Source organism: Salvelinus alpinus, chromosome 7 (genome assembly GCF_045679555.1).
Source record: "Salvelinus alpinus chromosome 7, SLU_Salpinus.1, whole genome shotgun sequence".
NCBI lineage: Eukaryota > Metazoa > Chordata > Actinopteri > Salmoniformes > Salmonidae > Salvelinus > Salvelinus alpinus.
The window spans coordinates 31,206,303-31,219,713 of NC_092092.1; the positions used below are offsets into that span (position 1 = coordinate 31,206,303).

The 13,411-nt window shown below is 42.2% G+C and overlaps 1 protein-coding gene across 7 annotated transcripts; it reads left to right on the forward strand.

Moving 5' to 3' along the window:
• The first annotated feature begins 9,124 nt into the window (after positions 1 to 9,124).
• On the forward strand, positions 9,125 to 13,120 carry LOC139580798 (putative nuclease HARBI1). 7 transcript variants are annotated; one of them, XM_071409820.1, is made up of 12 exons: positions 9,129 to 9,736; positions 10,064 to 10,134; positions 10,222 to 10,398; positions 10,489 to 10,550; positions 10,633 to 10,719; positions 10,807 to 10,848; positions 10,917 to 11,090; positions 11,170 to 11,205; positions 11,304 to 11,858; positions 11,928 to 12,043; positions 12,140 to 12,251; positions 12,346 to 13,120. In XM_071409820.1, exons 1-8 carry the CDS (start codon positions 9,579 to 9,581, stop codon positions 11,203 to 11,205), a joined length of 807 nt encoding a protein of 268 aa, XP_071265921.1. In that variant the 5' UTR covers positions 9,129 to 9,578; the 3' UTR covers positions 11,304 to 11,858; positions 11,928 to 12,043; positions 12,140 to 12,251; positions 12,346 to 13,120. The 7 variants fall into 7 exon arrangements, with proteins under 7 accessions (XP_071265920.1, XP_071265918.1, XP_071265919.1 ...); XM_071409819.1 differs by having other exon boundaries at positions 9,125 to 9,736; positions 10,917 to 11,205; XM_071409816.1 differs by having other exon boundaries at positions 9,130 to 10,134.
• The last annotated feature ends 291 nt before the right edge of the window (positions 13,121 to 13,411 follow it).

The following is a 13,411-nucleotide window of genomic DNA, read 5'->3' on the forward strand; positions in this document are numbered from 1 at the left end:
AAATGATGCCAATTAGCCAATCAGAAGCTTCCAATCAGAAGCTTCCAGTGGGTCTAAAGTTTACATACACTAAGTTGACTAAGTTGACTATGCCTTTAAACAGCTTGGAAAATTCTGGCATTTTCCAAGCTGTTTAAAGGCACAGTCAACTTAGTGTATGTAAACTTTAGACCCACTGGAATTGTGATACAGTGAATTCTAAGTGAAATAATCTGTCTGTAAACAATTGTTGGGAAAATGATTTGTGTCATGCACAAAGTAGATGTCCTAACCGACTTGCCAAAACTATAGTTTGTTAACAAGAAATTTGTGGAGCGGTTGAAAAACGAGTTTTAACGACTCCAACCTAAGTGTGAACTTCCGACTTCAACTGTACATAGACTTGAAATCACTGGCTACTTTAATGGAACACTGGTCACTTTAATAATGTTGATATATTTTGCATTACTCATCTCAGATGTATATACTGTATTCTATTTTACTGTATCTTAGTCTATGCCGCTCTGACATCGGTCGTCCATATATTTATATACTCTTAATTCCATTCCTTTGATTTGACAACAGTAATGCCCATCGCTGCATGCGGCTGGCTGCGAGAGACGGAATGCCGCTGTGGGGATCAAAGGTGTAGGTGAGTGGTCTATGGTCCGTCAACAGTGTGAATCGTCAGCCAAACAGAAACTGATGAAATTTCTTAACGCCGACTCTATCTGTGCATAATTGCTCTCGGCTATACTTAACGTCCGTGATGCAAAAGCAATTGACCTTTCTTCACCTGATGGCATTATGTGCGAGACAACAGCACCAACGCCATAAGGCGATGCATCACATGCCAACTGTAATGGCAAGTTGGGGTTGAAGTGGGTGAGAGCCTCTGACTGAGCTAAGGCTGTTTTTACATTCTTGAAGGCCTCCTCACGTCGGTCTGTCCACTTCAGCTGTTTGGTTTTGTTCAAAAGTTAATGCTGTGTGTTACGAATCCCTTTGGCCCGACAATCTAGGGGGGATGGTAATGGGACCCGTAACACAACTCATGCAAATTATTATAGTGACAACGTAACAGTGAGAACAAAAATAACCACAGACAACTAAATTACTACCGTCAAACACTCAAGGTTTATTTAAAAACACACGGTAATGGGGGGAGCAGGAAAAGGGGCTGAGCGGGACCCAAGGAATGAAAGAATAATCCAAAAACACCCCTAAGCTAGACTAGCCTATTTCACAAACAGCTAACTAACTAACCAAAAATACAGGGGGTGGTCCGCCCAGTTCTAACTAGTGTTTATATAACAAAGTTTACCTACGGGTAGTGTATGCCCAAGGGCGACTTGTCTGGTTACCCCCTTTTCCCACCATCAAACAAACACTCAAACACCATAACCAAAACAATACTCACAGGTGGGGACAAAGTGACATGTAGATGCAAAACACACAAGCAATCTACAGACAGAAGGCATTTACAAAAGAGATTGAGCTGGGGAGAAAACAACTGACAGGGGTTTTAAACCAAGGGAAAGGGACTGTGATTGGGTAAGGGAAAAGGAGCAGGTGTCTTCCGATTAGCGACTGATTGATGCCTGATTGGGGAATGATTATTGTCACCTGTGAGTAGGGGAGAAGGAGAGAAAAGAAATACACACAGGATACACACAGAACACTTGTATCCGTAACACTGTGGCTTTAACATGTTAGCTAGGTTTGGCACAAACTTTGTATAGAACGTCAGTAGTCCTAAGAAGGATCTCACGTTCTGTGGGGATGGAGCTTCCACGATGGCCTTCCCCTTTGATGGCGCATTGTGGAGCCCTAAACTGTTGACGCATTTGTCCTTCCGGACCCTCAGACCATACTCCTCCAGTCTCTGTAGTGTAGCATCCAGGTTTCTCAGGTGCTCCTGCTCGTCTTTGCCGGGGATGAGTAGATCATTGAGGTAACATTGGAACCCGGTGAGCCCGCTCAGTATCTGGTCCATAGCTCTCTGAAACAAGGCCGGAGCTGAGGTGATTCCAAAAGGAAGCCTCCGGTACCTGTACAGTCCTTTGTGAATCACTATGGTCAACAGTTCTTGTGACTCTTGGTCCACATGCATCTGTAGATAGGCCTGACATAAGTCTAATTTACTGAATATCTGTCCTCTAGCTAAACCAGAAAAGAGGTCGTCAATGAGGGGTAGTGTATATTTTTCAGCAGTCAAGACGGGGTTAGCAGTAACTTTGAAATCACCACAGAGTCTGAGTGATTCATCTTTTTTTATGACTGGAACGATGGGTGTAACCCATTCACTAACATTCACTGGATCCAATACTCCACTCTTGACTAGTCTGTTTAGCTCAGTTAAAATGTTGGTTTTATGGCGTATAGGACAAGTCTAGCTTTGAAGCATTTTAGCTTGCTGTCTGGTTTCCCGGTCAGTTTAACTTATGTCCTTCATACTGCCAAGTTCTCCATTGAACACATCTGTGAGTTTCCTCAATATCCCTTGTAGGTTTGTGTGCTTTTTTGGAACCATGTGAATTTCCTGCCAGTTTAGTTTGATATTTTCCAGCCATGTGCGTCCTAGCAACGCTGGATGGTTGCCTTTCACGATGTAGAGCGGTAGCTTTACCTTCTGTTTGTTGAGCTCCACTGTAACAATCATACTTCCTCTCACTGGAACAGTCTCAACATTGTATGTTTTCAGCGTCATCTTTGTGGGCTGTGGTGTGAGGTGATGTAGTTTCTCCTTCTATACAGCCTCAGACAGCAAAGATATAGCTGCTCCAGTGTCCACTTGCATCCGTACTGCTTTTCCATCCAGTAGGGGTGTCACCCAGTATCTGTGTCCATTGTCTGAAATGGACAAAACATGCAAACATTCATCCCCTTCAGACAGGGTACCACTTTGTTCATCCTCTGTGTGCTCCATTTTATGAACTTTCTTTTTGTACTTCCTGAAGTCGCTTTTCCTTTGTTCAGTACTTTTGTTTGATTGTGTCTTTTTGTTTTTACATGCAAGTTCGATGTGACCCTTTTTCCCACAACCTCTGCACCAACACTCCTCTGCTTGGTGACCTGGTTTCCCACATCGATAGCATGGCTTGCCACCTACTGCCTTGCTTTTTAAATCCATAGACACCTTATGCACTTGGGTCGATGCACTTAGCTGCTGTGCATCTTTATTTGCCATTCCCAATGACACACTCACTTCTATTGCTCTCTGCAATGTTAAGTTACTCTCAGTCATAAGGCGTTTCTGAATTGCCTCACTGCGCATGCCACACACTAACCTATCACGTATAGTGTCACTCAGTGATCACCCAAATTCACGGTGTTCAGATATCTGTTTCAATACAGCCACAAACTGTGAGATTGACTCCCCCTCCTCTTGATTTCTCTTATGAAACCGGAATCTCTCTGCGATTATCAGTGGTTTGGGAGAATAAAGTCCTTTTAAAAAAGTAGCCACAATTTCATCATATGATTTATCACCAGGTTTTTCAGGCGTTACTAGGCTGTGCAGTAGATTGAATGTTTTTCAGGCGTTACTAGGCTGTGCAGTAGATTGAATGTTTTTCAGGCGTTACTAGGCTGTGCAGTAGATTGAATGTTTTTCAGGCGTTACTAGGCTGTGCATTAGATTGAATGTTTTTCAGGCGTTACCAGGCTGTGCAGTAGATTGAATGTTTTTCAGGCGTTACTAGGCTGTGCAGTAGATTGAATGTTTTTCCTCTCATAACAGTCAATGTTGGCACAACTACTTCTGCTTTAATTCCATTTGCCAACACAAAGTACTTCAAATGTTCTGTGTAATTATTCCATTGTTCCACAGATTCATCAAATGTTCCTATATTTCCAACCAGTACCAGACATTTTTGGTTTATTATTTTTCTTTCTCACACTTTTTAGACAGTCCCTTACTCCTAGACCTTTTTTTTTTTTTTTTACTCACAGTGGCTTTGGTCCAAACACTTAAAAGACACACCCTTGTCCACTTACCCTCTCCTTTTGTCCTTGGGGGAATCCCCGTCGCCATCTAGGAGGACGGTCCAAATGATTAGCAAGCAAGGGCAGTTTGCAAAGTAAGCCCCTCGGCCCTCGTTTTTAGTCGACTTTGCGAGTGTACAATTATGTTCACTCCGGGGCCTGAAACTCCCCAAAATTCAATTTGCGACGATTGTAGATCCGCTTAGAAAAGTCAGTGAAAACATATAAACAACATTAATGGAAAAGTCAACATACAAGTGTAAGTAAAAAATGAATGCAAATAAGTTCTAAATTGTGCTACTAATGACCATGATTGCACAAACATGTCTCGTAAAAAGTAAATATGTTTTTGTTTGGTTATCTTTTGAAAATTGTAGAAATAAAACATGTTCCTTCTTCAGAAGTTCCAGCTAGGCAGGCTAATGTTAGTTAGCTAATTAATTTGCTATCTATCATACAATAAGCCTATATTAATAATGATATATTTAATATAAGTAACGTAAACTCACGTAAACTCGTACATCGCCTTGGTCTGTACAATTGCCCTTATTTTAGCGCCCCAAAAACGTAATACTTCCAGATCAACTGTAATGTCAATACCATTGTAAAGCACCATTTCTCCCCTTTCCAACAGAATCAATTCCATGACCTAAACACTGCCCGTTTCTGCATAATTCAAGCAGGCAATGAGCCCCGTCGGGTCTTTTTTAAAATGGCGGGTGGGGAAGCGAAACTAATGCGTTATAGTGAGAAGGAGAGATGTTGTGTGGGGAAATTGTTTTTTTTCACTCGATCTGTCCAACTTATCACCTTATCGCCTCTAAAAATGTAAATAAAACACTATAAAGAGTTTATATAATGTGTCATTACATACCTATTTGAAGGTTTGTGTCGAATTTGAATCGGGTTTTTAGGGCGGTGCTAAAGTGATCTTAGAAGTAAACAGCGGCTTTGAGAATGATGATCGCTTGAAATGATGACGCAAAAAATGACTAGGTATCCCCCCTTATCCCCGTCACTGTCCATTTCTTGTTTTTAAACGATGAGAGAAGTGCTACACCTGGTAGAGAGAGATTGTAAGACAGAAATTGTTGCTTTATGCGTGCTGTACGTTGCAACGTGACACGTCACGATTTAACGGAGGGTCCGTTTTTTCAACTTTTCTCCAATACAATAGAGCCATTACCATGTCGATCAACGCTTGAATAGAAACCTAGTTCACACCTCCGATTTTGAAGTCAACACAGTCGCTACAGTTCCATTAGTTTTCTTTGTAGCCTCGTTTGAATGTTGCGGTTGCGCACATTTGTACGGAATGGGGTGTTTATGTTAGACATGCACTCTTAATTGACTGTAGCGCATATAAAGCACCCACAAACTACCGGTGGCTGAAAACACAATCATCGCGGGATTAACGAATGACGAATTTAAAAATCTTTCCTTCCTCCCTCGCCCCTTTCCCTGCAAGTGTATACTCGTCAGATGTCATGATACGTCATCAGAAGTGTCCACTTAATTTGAGGGCAGAGGGGATAGGGTGTGTCTTTTAAGTGTTTGGACCGCACTTGGGATTCCACTTTCTCCCACTACGAAACTCTTCCTCAAGGCTTTCGTTACTGTGACATCAGTAGCTAGCTAGCATCACTCAACTGGCTAGCTCCACGTTCCTTGCGTCTTTCTACAGTGAAAAAACTACTTACACTCAGACATTCTACCAAAAATAATGAACACAAACGTGAGAACGTTTCTTCCTCGTCGCCAGTTTTATTGTATAGCACACTGTATTACTTATACAACTAATATAAGGACGGGAGTAGAAACTAACGTGGGCATTGTTTAACTCGTTTCACAGAACAAAACATTCCAATGTACGTAAGCAGTGGGGTGTTACAGGTGTCCTAAAAGGGACAAACTAGAATATCAATACACAACAGGAGTCATTTCTGGGGGCACACCATCTATGCCAATAGATGATTATTTTTTTTTAAAGAGGAGAAGGGAGGCTAGTGATTGAGGCCAAAAGGTTGGTCAGTAGGAAATAGGGTCAAAGGAATTTAAGCTTATCAGTGATACTGAGGTTTGAGACGGTTTTGCCTGGGAAACTCCAATGGAATTGTATTAAAGCCTACTGTGTATCAGAGATACTTTTAAGGGGTTGGGAAACTCCAATGGGATTGTATTAAAACCTACTGTGTACTTTGCCCATACGTTGCCAATGGCCGTGCGGTGCATTCTGGGTACACTCCGACAAAGATAGCTCTCCTTCAAGGAGTCAATAGCTATGTTTCCATTAACTTGTCCAGTGATTTATTTTCTTTACATTTACAAAGTTGGAATAGAAAATAGATGCAACATTTGCCTGCTAGGGTGCGTTTCCATTTATCTATATTGTGTCGATAAAAACAGCTGAACGTAAAGATGTCACCCCACCCAATAAAACAGATCTGTAAAAACCTACACCATCTAATAGAAATGTAGTGGTTGAAATGTTGCCATTACCCATTTAGGCAATAAATTGGCGACAGTCTGTATGCCCTCCCACCTCAAGTTTCATGTCTCAGGTAGTCAGGGAAAGCCAGCATGGATAGAATGCAATCATTTACTAATATTTGCCATATTCTAATTAAGATATAAGGCATGAGGGGGTGTGGTATATGGTTCTGAACACAGACTTTAGCCGTGGTATATTGGCCATTTATCACAAACCCCTGAGGTGCCTTATTGCTATTATAAACTGGTTACCAATGTAATTAGAGCAGTAAAAATAACTTTTGTCATACCCGTGGTATACAGTCTGATTTACCAGGACTGTCAGCCAATCAGCATTCAGGGCTCGAACCACCCAGTTTATAATCATTCTTATGTCGCCACGTCCATGCCATGGGGAAACTCCTATAGATCTGAAATAATTAGATGAAACTTGCCAGCCAACCAGAAAAGCAAGGCAAACCAATTCAGTCATGCTTGAAAGTCAGGACAATCCTTGCCTGCAAAGAAACATCATTTTTATAGTAGATATTTTTATTTTATTTTTTATTTTGAATTAAATATGGAGTAGAGCTTCTAGTACGTTATGACATCACGTGCCCGGCGTATCTTGAAAAGTATTCAGCAATCAAAATGTACAGTGGGGAGAACAAGTATTTGATACACTGCCGATTTTGCAGGTTTGCCTACTTACAAAGCATGTAGAGGTCTGTAATTTTTATCATAGGTACACTTCAACTGTGAGAGACGGAATCTAAAACAAAAATCCAGAAAAACACATTGTATGATTTTTAAGTAATTAATTTGCATTTTATTGCAAGACATAAGTATTTGATCACCTTCCAACCAGTAAGAATTCCGGCTCTCACAGACCTGTTAGTTTTTCTTTAAGAAGCCCTCCTGTTCTCCACTCATTACCTGTATTAACTGCACCTGTTTGAACTCGTTACCTGTATAAAAGACACCTGTCCACACACTCAATCAAACAGACTCCAACCTCTCCACAATGGCCAAGACCAGAGAGCTGTGTAAGGACATCAGGGATAAAATTGTAGACCTGCACAAGGCTGGGATGGGCTACAGGACAATAGGCAAGCAGCTTGGTGAGAAGGCAACAACTGTTGGCGCAATTATTAGAAAATGGAAGAAGTTCAAGATGACGGTCAATCATCCTCGGTCTGGGGCTCCATGCAAGATCTCACCTCGTGGGGCATCAATGATCATGAGGAAGGTGAGGGATCAGCCCAGAACTACACGGCAGGACCTGGTCAATGACCTGAAGAGAGCTGGGACCACAGTCTCAAAGAAAACCATTAGTATCACACTATGCCGTCATGGATTAAAATACTGCAGCGCACGCAAGGTCCCCCTGCTCAAGCCAGGGCATGTCCAGGCCCATCTGAAGATTGCCAATGACCATCTGGATGATCCAGAGGAAGAATGGGAGAAGGTCATGTGGTCTGATGAGACAAAAATTTAGCTTTTTGGTCTAAACTCCACTCGACGTGTTTGGAAGAAGGATGAGTACAACCCCAAGAACACCATCCCAACTGTGAAGCATGGAGGTGGAAACATCATTCTTTGGGGATGCTTTTCTGCAAAGGGGACAGGACGACTGCACCGTATTGAGGGGAGGATGGATGGGGCCATGTATCGCGAGATCTTGGCCAACAACCTCCTTCCCTCAGTAAGAGCATTGAAGATGGGTCGTGGCTGGGTCTTCCAGCATGACAACGACCCGAAACACACAGCCAGGGAAACTAAGGAGTGGCTCCGTAAGAAGCATCTCAAGGTCCTGGAGTGGCCTAGCCAGTCTCCAGACCTGAACCCAATAGAAAATCTTTGGAGGGCGCTGAAAGTCCGTATTGCCCAGCGACAGCCCCGAAACCTGAAGGATCTGGAGAAGGTCTGTATGGAGGAGTGGGACAAAATCCCTGCTGCAGTGTGTGCAAACCTGGTCAAGAACTCCAGGAAACGTATGATCTCTGTAATTGCAAACAAAGGTTTCTGTACCAAATATTAAGTTCTGCTTTTCTGATGTATCAAATACTTATGTCATGCAATAAAATGCAAATTAATTACTTAAAAATCATACAATGTGATTTTCTGGATTTTTGTTTTAGATTCCGTCTCTCACAGTTGAAGTGTACCTATGATAAATATTACAGACCTCTACATGCTTTGTAAGTAGGAAAACCTGCAAAATCGGCAGTGTATCAAATACTTGTTCTCCCCACTGTATTTTATTTATTTTTTCTGCAATAAAAGGTATACAAAATACAAATCCACCCGTTGAGCAAATAAAAATGTTGATCTTTATAAAATGTATTCTATATCTGCCGTTTCCATTACACATGTCGTAATAATTTTTCCCCCGACATTGACCCAGATTTATTCTACAAAACAATGGAAACCTGCATAATTGGAGTCAATTGGGCACTAGCACAAAAAAACAACATGATCAAGAATTATGTGAATAAGGTCAACATTACAAATCTTTTCCAGGATTTGAGATAATTAACTTGTCCTCTGTAATAGGCCATCATTGCAGATAATAATTTGTTCTCACCTGACTTTCCTAGTTAAATAAAGGTTAAATAAAAATACATATCGTATAGCTTAGAAATCATGACATTACTAACTTTCTAGGAAAATAGGAAGGTTTCTTGACACACAACCTGACTTTTAGAAGGGATTGTGTGACGATTAGTTTAGCAATCGCGTGACACAGCATTACAACGTGAACGCGATTGTTCGACAGTCTGCTGGGTGGAGCGTTGTTATCTTCACCTTCTTCTTCTTCTTCTTATGTTCCCCAGTTTCTGTGTTGTGGGTTTGTATGTGTGTGTGTATTTCAGGAAATGGCTTCCTGGATTCCAAATAAGCTGCTTTGGAATCCTGGGGCCTGTTGCACAAAAGTAGAATTAAGACATCCGGGATAAATGACTCAGCTGAGCTCAATGAAGCCAAAACATGTGCGTCCAGGCTTAATTGGTTGCACAAAGACCAAGCCAGGATGAGCAGACACGGATTCATTAAGCCAGGTGAAACCAATCCTGGATAGGTGCGCGCTCACGGCTCACTCAAATAGACCCCGCCACAGATCACAGATTAACTGATTTACCATGGCAACTAGAGCCGCGTACTTTTCCCCGTCGGAAGCACAAATCCTCATGGAGGCATACGAGGAGGTAAAAGATATAATTAAGAAGAAAGGCAACACCGCCACAGTGATAAAGCAAAGAGAAAAAGCGTGGCAAAGTATTGCAGACCGCCTGAATGCGTAAGTAGTGCACAATTACACACTCACCGCTCCGCTGAAACATCACAATTACAATTCAAATATTTAATTCACATCTCCAAAAATGCAGTTGTACTGTAATTATGAAACGGTTAAATTTTTAATTGAAATGCACTGCAGATATGAGTGAAATTGTGTAAAGTAACTCCATCACACTGTATAAAGCTATGATAAATTTTTTGATATTTTTACTGAAAACAAGACAAAAATACCAAGTAATTTTTTGCAGTGTGACTCCATTAAATGTGTGTGTGTGTGTGTGTGTGTGTGTGTGTGTGTGTGTGTGTGTGTGTGTGTGTGTGTGTGTAGATTAAACATGAACGGGCCAAAACGGACATGGCAGCAGGTCAAAATCAAATACAAGAACATTCTGCAGAATGGTATGGTCCCTGACTAATATTTAACAAAGCACAAGCATATATTGTACCCAGAAGGTGCCTGCTCACACATTGTCTGTACTGTTTTAGCAGTGAAAAAGAATACCCACAGACAAGGCACGGGTGGTGGGTCACCAAAGGCTGACCTTACCCCAGCAGAGGACATGGCCTTGGAGCTAAATAAAGGCAGGCCCGTCTTAGAGGGGATCCCTGGGGGGAAAGAGACGAGCATAGGTTCCTCCCAAGATGCCACCCGCTTCATTCAAGGTATGTCCTTCCATCTCTACATGGGATACAACCACATTCATATTGAATCAATTTGGACTGTCTGACTTTGGTTTACCTATTGCCTTGCAGTGTCTGGCAGCACTGTGTTCCTGTTAGAGCCACCAGCACAAGCACCAGACGATGCTGATCCAGTGAGTACTCCATCAAAGGCATACTGTAGGCCTGGCATGTCTTGTCTACTAGCTTCAATATGAATCCGATTAAATGTGATAGGGTGAAGGCCCCAGTGCAGCAGCAACAGCACATGATGGAGACGATGATGAGGAGGAGACCATCTCTCTGGATTCCAGAAGGCATGAGGTATCATGTTAAGACTGTGAAAGTACTATTTACTCTACAATGGTGAGGAGTCCTCATCAAAATCAAAAAATCTAATTTCTTTTACAGGACCCAGATGCTATACAGTGGGAAAACCAGCCTGGCAACATAGTGCGTATTAATAAAAGGACACCACATCCTGCCAAATTCCAGCTGCGCTAATTGTATTGTGTTCACAGAGCTCACAAGCTATCAGAAAGTTGTATGGCAACCACCTCCGGCGCCAAATAGAACTGGCAGACATAGACATTCAGTACAAGAAGAAAAAGATGGAAAATCTTGCACTGGAGTCCGAAATAAAAAAGAGGACAATTAGGAAACTGGACCTTGAAATAAAAAAACTTGAGAGGGAGGTGAGATATGCCTTCAATGTACACTGTATGCTAACTGTAACACAAATGTATTAATCATTATTTTTCTTTCCTCCCCCAGCTCCAAGAAGATGACACAGCTCAAAATAAAAATTAGGTATATTCTCGTAAAGTCAAGTGAGCCATGACATATGAGCTCTTATTGTGAGCACACAGGACGGTGGCATCTTTCTAAGGTTTTTTTTATTTTCCCAGCAATCAGTACAACCAAGTCATCGTTATAAGGCATCGCCCTCTTTTGCCCACCCCCCCAGCACCAGGTGTGGCCACTAGCCTATATGAAGGCCCAAAATTGTGTGTTCCTTTCTGCTCTGACAATGGCATGCCCATTCGTGCGAGATGTGGTGGATGAAGAAGCACTTGTGCTGAGGAGAGCCTTCAGGCGAGAAAGGGTCTTCAGGGACCGGTTGGACCCACTGGCCTTCCCTGATGACCATCTATATGAAAGATACAGGTTTTCTGCAGATGGCATCAGGTATCTATGGAGACTACTGGGTCCCAGGATTAAGCACCGCACTGCACGGAGCCATGCACTGAGTGTGGAGCAAATGGTTTGTGTGGCCTTGCGCTTTTTTGCTAGTGGAGCCTTCCTGTACTCAGTGGGGGATGCAGAACAGCTGAACAAGGCCACAATTTGCCGCACAATAAGGAGTGTGTGTCTGGCTATCAAAGCATTAGCAGATGTCTTCATCTCCTTCCCTGGCCACAGAAGACTCTGTGACATCAAAGAGGAGTTCTATAGGATTGCAGGTAAGAGGATCTACAAATTACAGGACAACTGTTAACACATAGTAGGATACTCATTACTTTGTGTGACAGGTTTCCCCAATGTCATTGGTGCAGTGGACTGCACACACATAAGGATAAAAGCCCCCTCAGGTGCCCATGAGGCCGATTTTGTGAATAGGAAATCCTTTCACAGCATTAATGTTCAGGTGAACATAACTTTTTGATATTGTCCATTGACGAACACTCTGCATTGCCAGTGATGTGCATTGATTGGTGTAATATTCCTCATCTTATGATTTCAGATGGTCTGCAATGCTGACTGTGTGATCAGCAATGTTGTGGCAAAATGGCCTGGCTCAGTCCATGACTCCAGAATCTTTCGGGCCTCTGAAATCTATCAGTGCCTATCACAAGGTAAGCCACACAACCCCTATTTATAACCATCATGGCTGTGTCAAGAATATCACTGTGTTTATGAGGTAGTAATGATGAGATTTTGTGTTGACAGGTGAATTCTCTGGTGTGTTGCTGGGAGACAGGGGGTATGGCTGCCAGCCTTTTCTCCTGACACCTTTCACAGACCCCCAGGAAGCACAGCAGGCCTACAACCATGCCCATGCCAGGACCAGGGCCAGAGTTGAAATGACCTTTGGCCTCCTGAAGGCACGCTTTCACTGCCTTCACAAATTAAGGGTCAGCCCTGTTAGGGCATGTGATATTACTGTGGCTTGTGCTGTCCTCCACAATGTGGCCTGCCTGAGGAAGGAGAGGGCCCCCAGAGTGCCACCAGCCATGGACTGGGACAATCCGGCAATCTTCCCTGATGACGACAGTGGTCGGCTGCTGAGGGACCAATATGTGTTGAATTATTTTAGTTAGTATGTGTGCTTTCAATTTTGGTTAAATATGTCCTGCGGTGGCAGAGGAATTTGGGTTTTTTTGGGTTCGTTTTTTGACGAATTTGGCCTCTTATGATGTTTGTGCGGTATACTGTGTGTAATACAAGGCTGCAGGGAGGCTACTGCATCCATTCATTTGTCTGTTCAGTTGATGTGTATGGATTTGTCCTGCATTTATTTTAGTGTGCAGACATGCAGGGTGTGTTATATACAGACCTTTGAATGTGTATGTATCATTTTGTATAATATGCTTGGATTCTGTGCTTTCCATCTTGTAGAGTCACTGTGACTTCAGTTTCGAAAGGAGCTGATGGTTTACCTGCTTTGTTTTGTCCTTATTCAATAAAGGAACATAATGTTACACATTGTGTTTTTATATTCATATGGAATGTGTATTTGTTTATATGACAGAGTACTAGGGCCACACTGAAGAAAAAGGATAAAGTCATAAATTTATGAGGCTGGTTCTTTCTGCAGAAAAGCTACATATTGTTTTTACAGTTTTGATACTTATGACAATGTGATACTTAATATTCTGGCACATCAGCATGTCTTTGTTTATGAAACCATACTGAAGTACAATTTCACGAAATGCCCCACATCTGTCATTTTAACAACTGTCCTCCTTTAAAACAACTGGTTACAATATTATGACTTGTGTTTTTTTCCCCTCTG

Bases quoted from the DNA above. Each gene is read 5' to 3' on its own strand.
- LOC139580798 (XM_071409814.1), top strand. From the start codon at position 11,387: ATGAAGGCCCAAAATTGTGTGTTCCTTTCTGCTCTGACAATGGCATGC. The intron at 11,859-11,927 runs GTAAGAGGATCT...TTTGTGTGACAG, and splicing joins GGAGTTCTATAGGATTGCAG to GTTTCCCCAATGTCATTGGT. The intron at 12,044-12,139 runs GTGAACATAACT...TTATGATTTCAG, and splicing joins TTCACAGCATTAATGTTCAG to ATGGTCTGCAATGCTGACTG.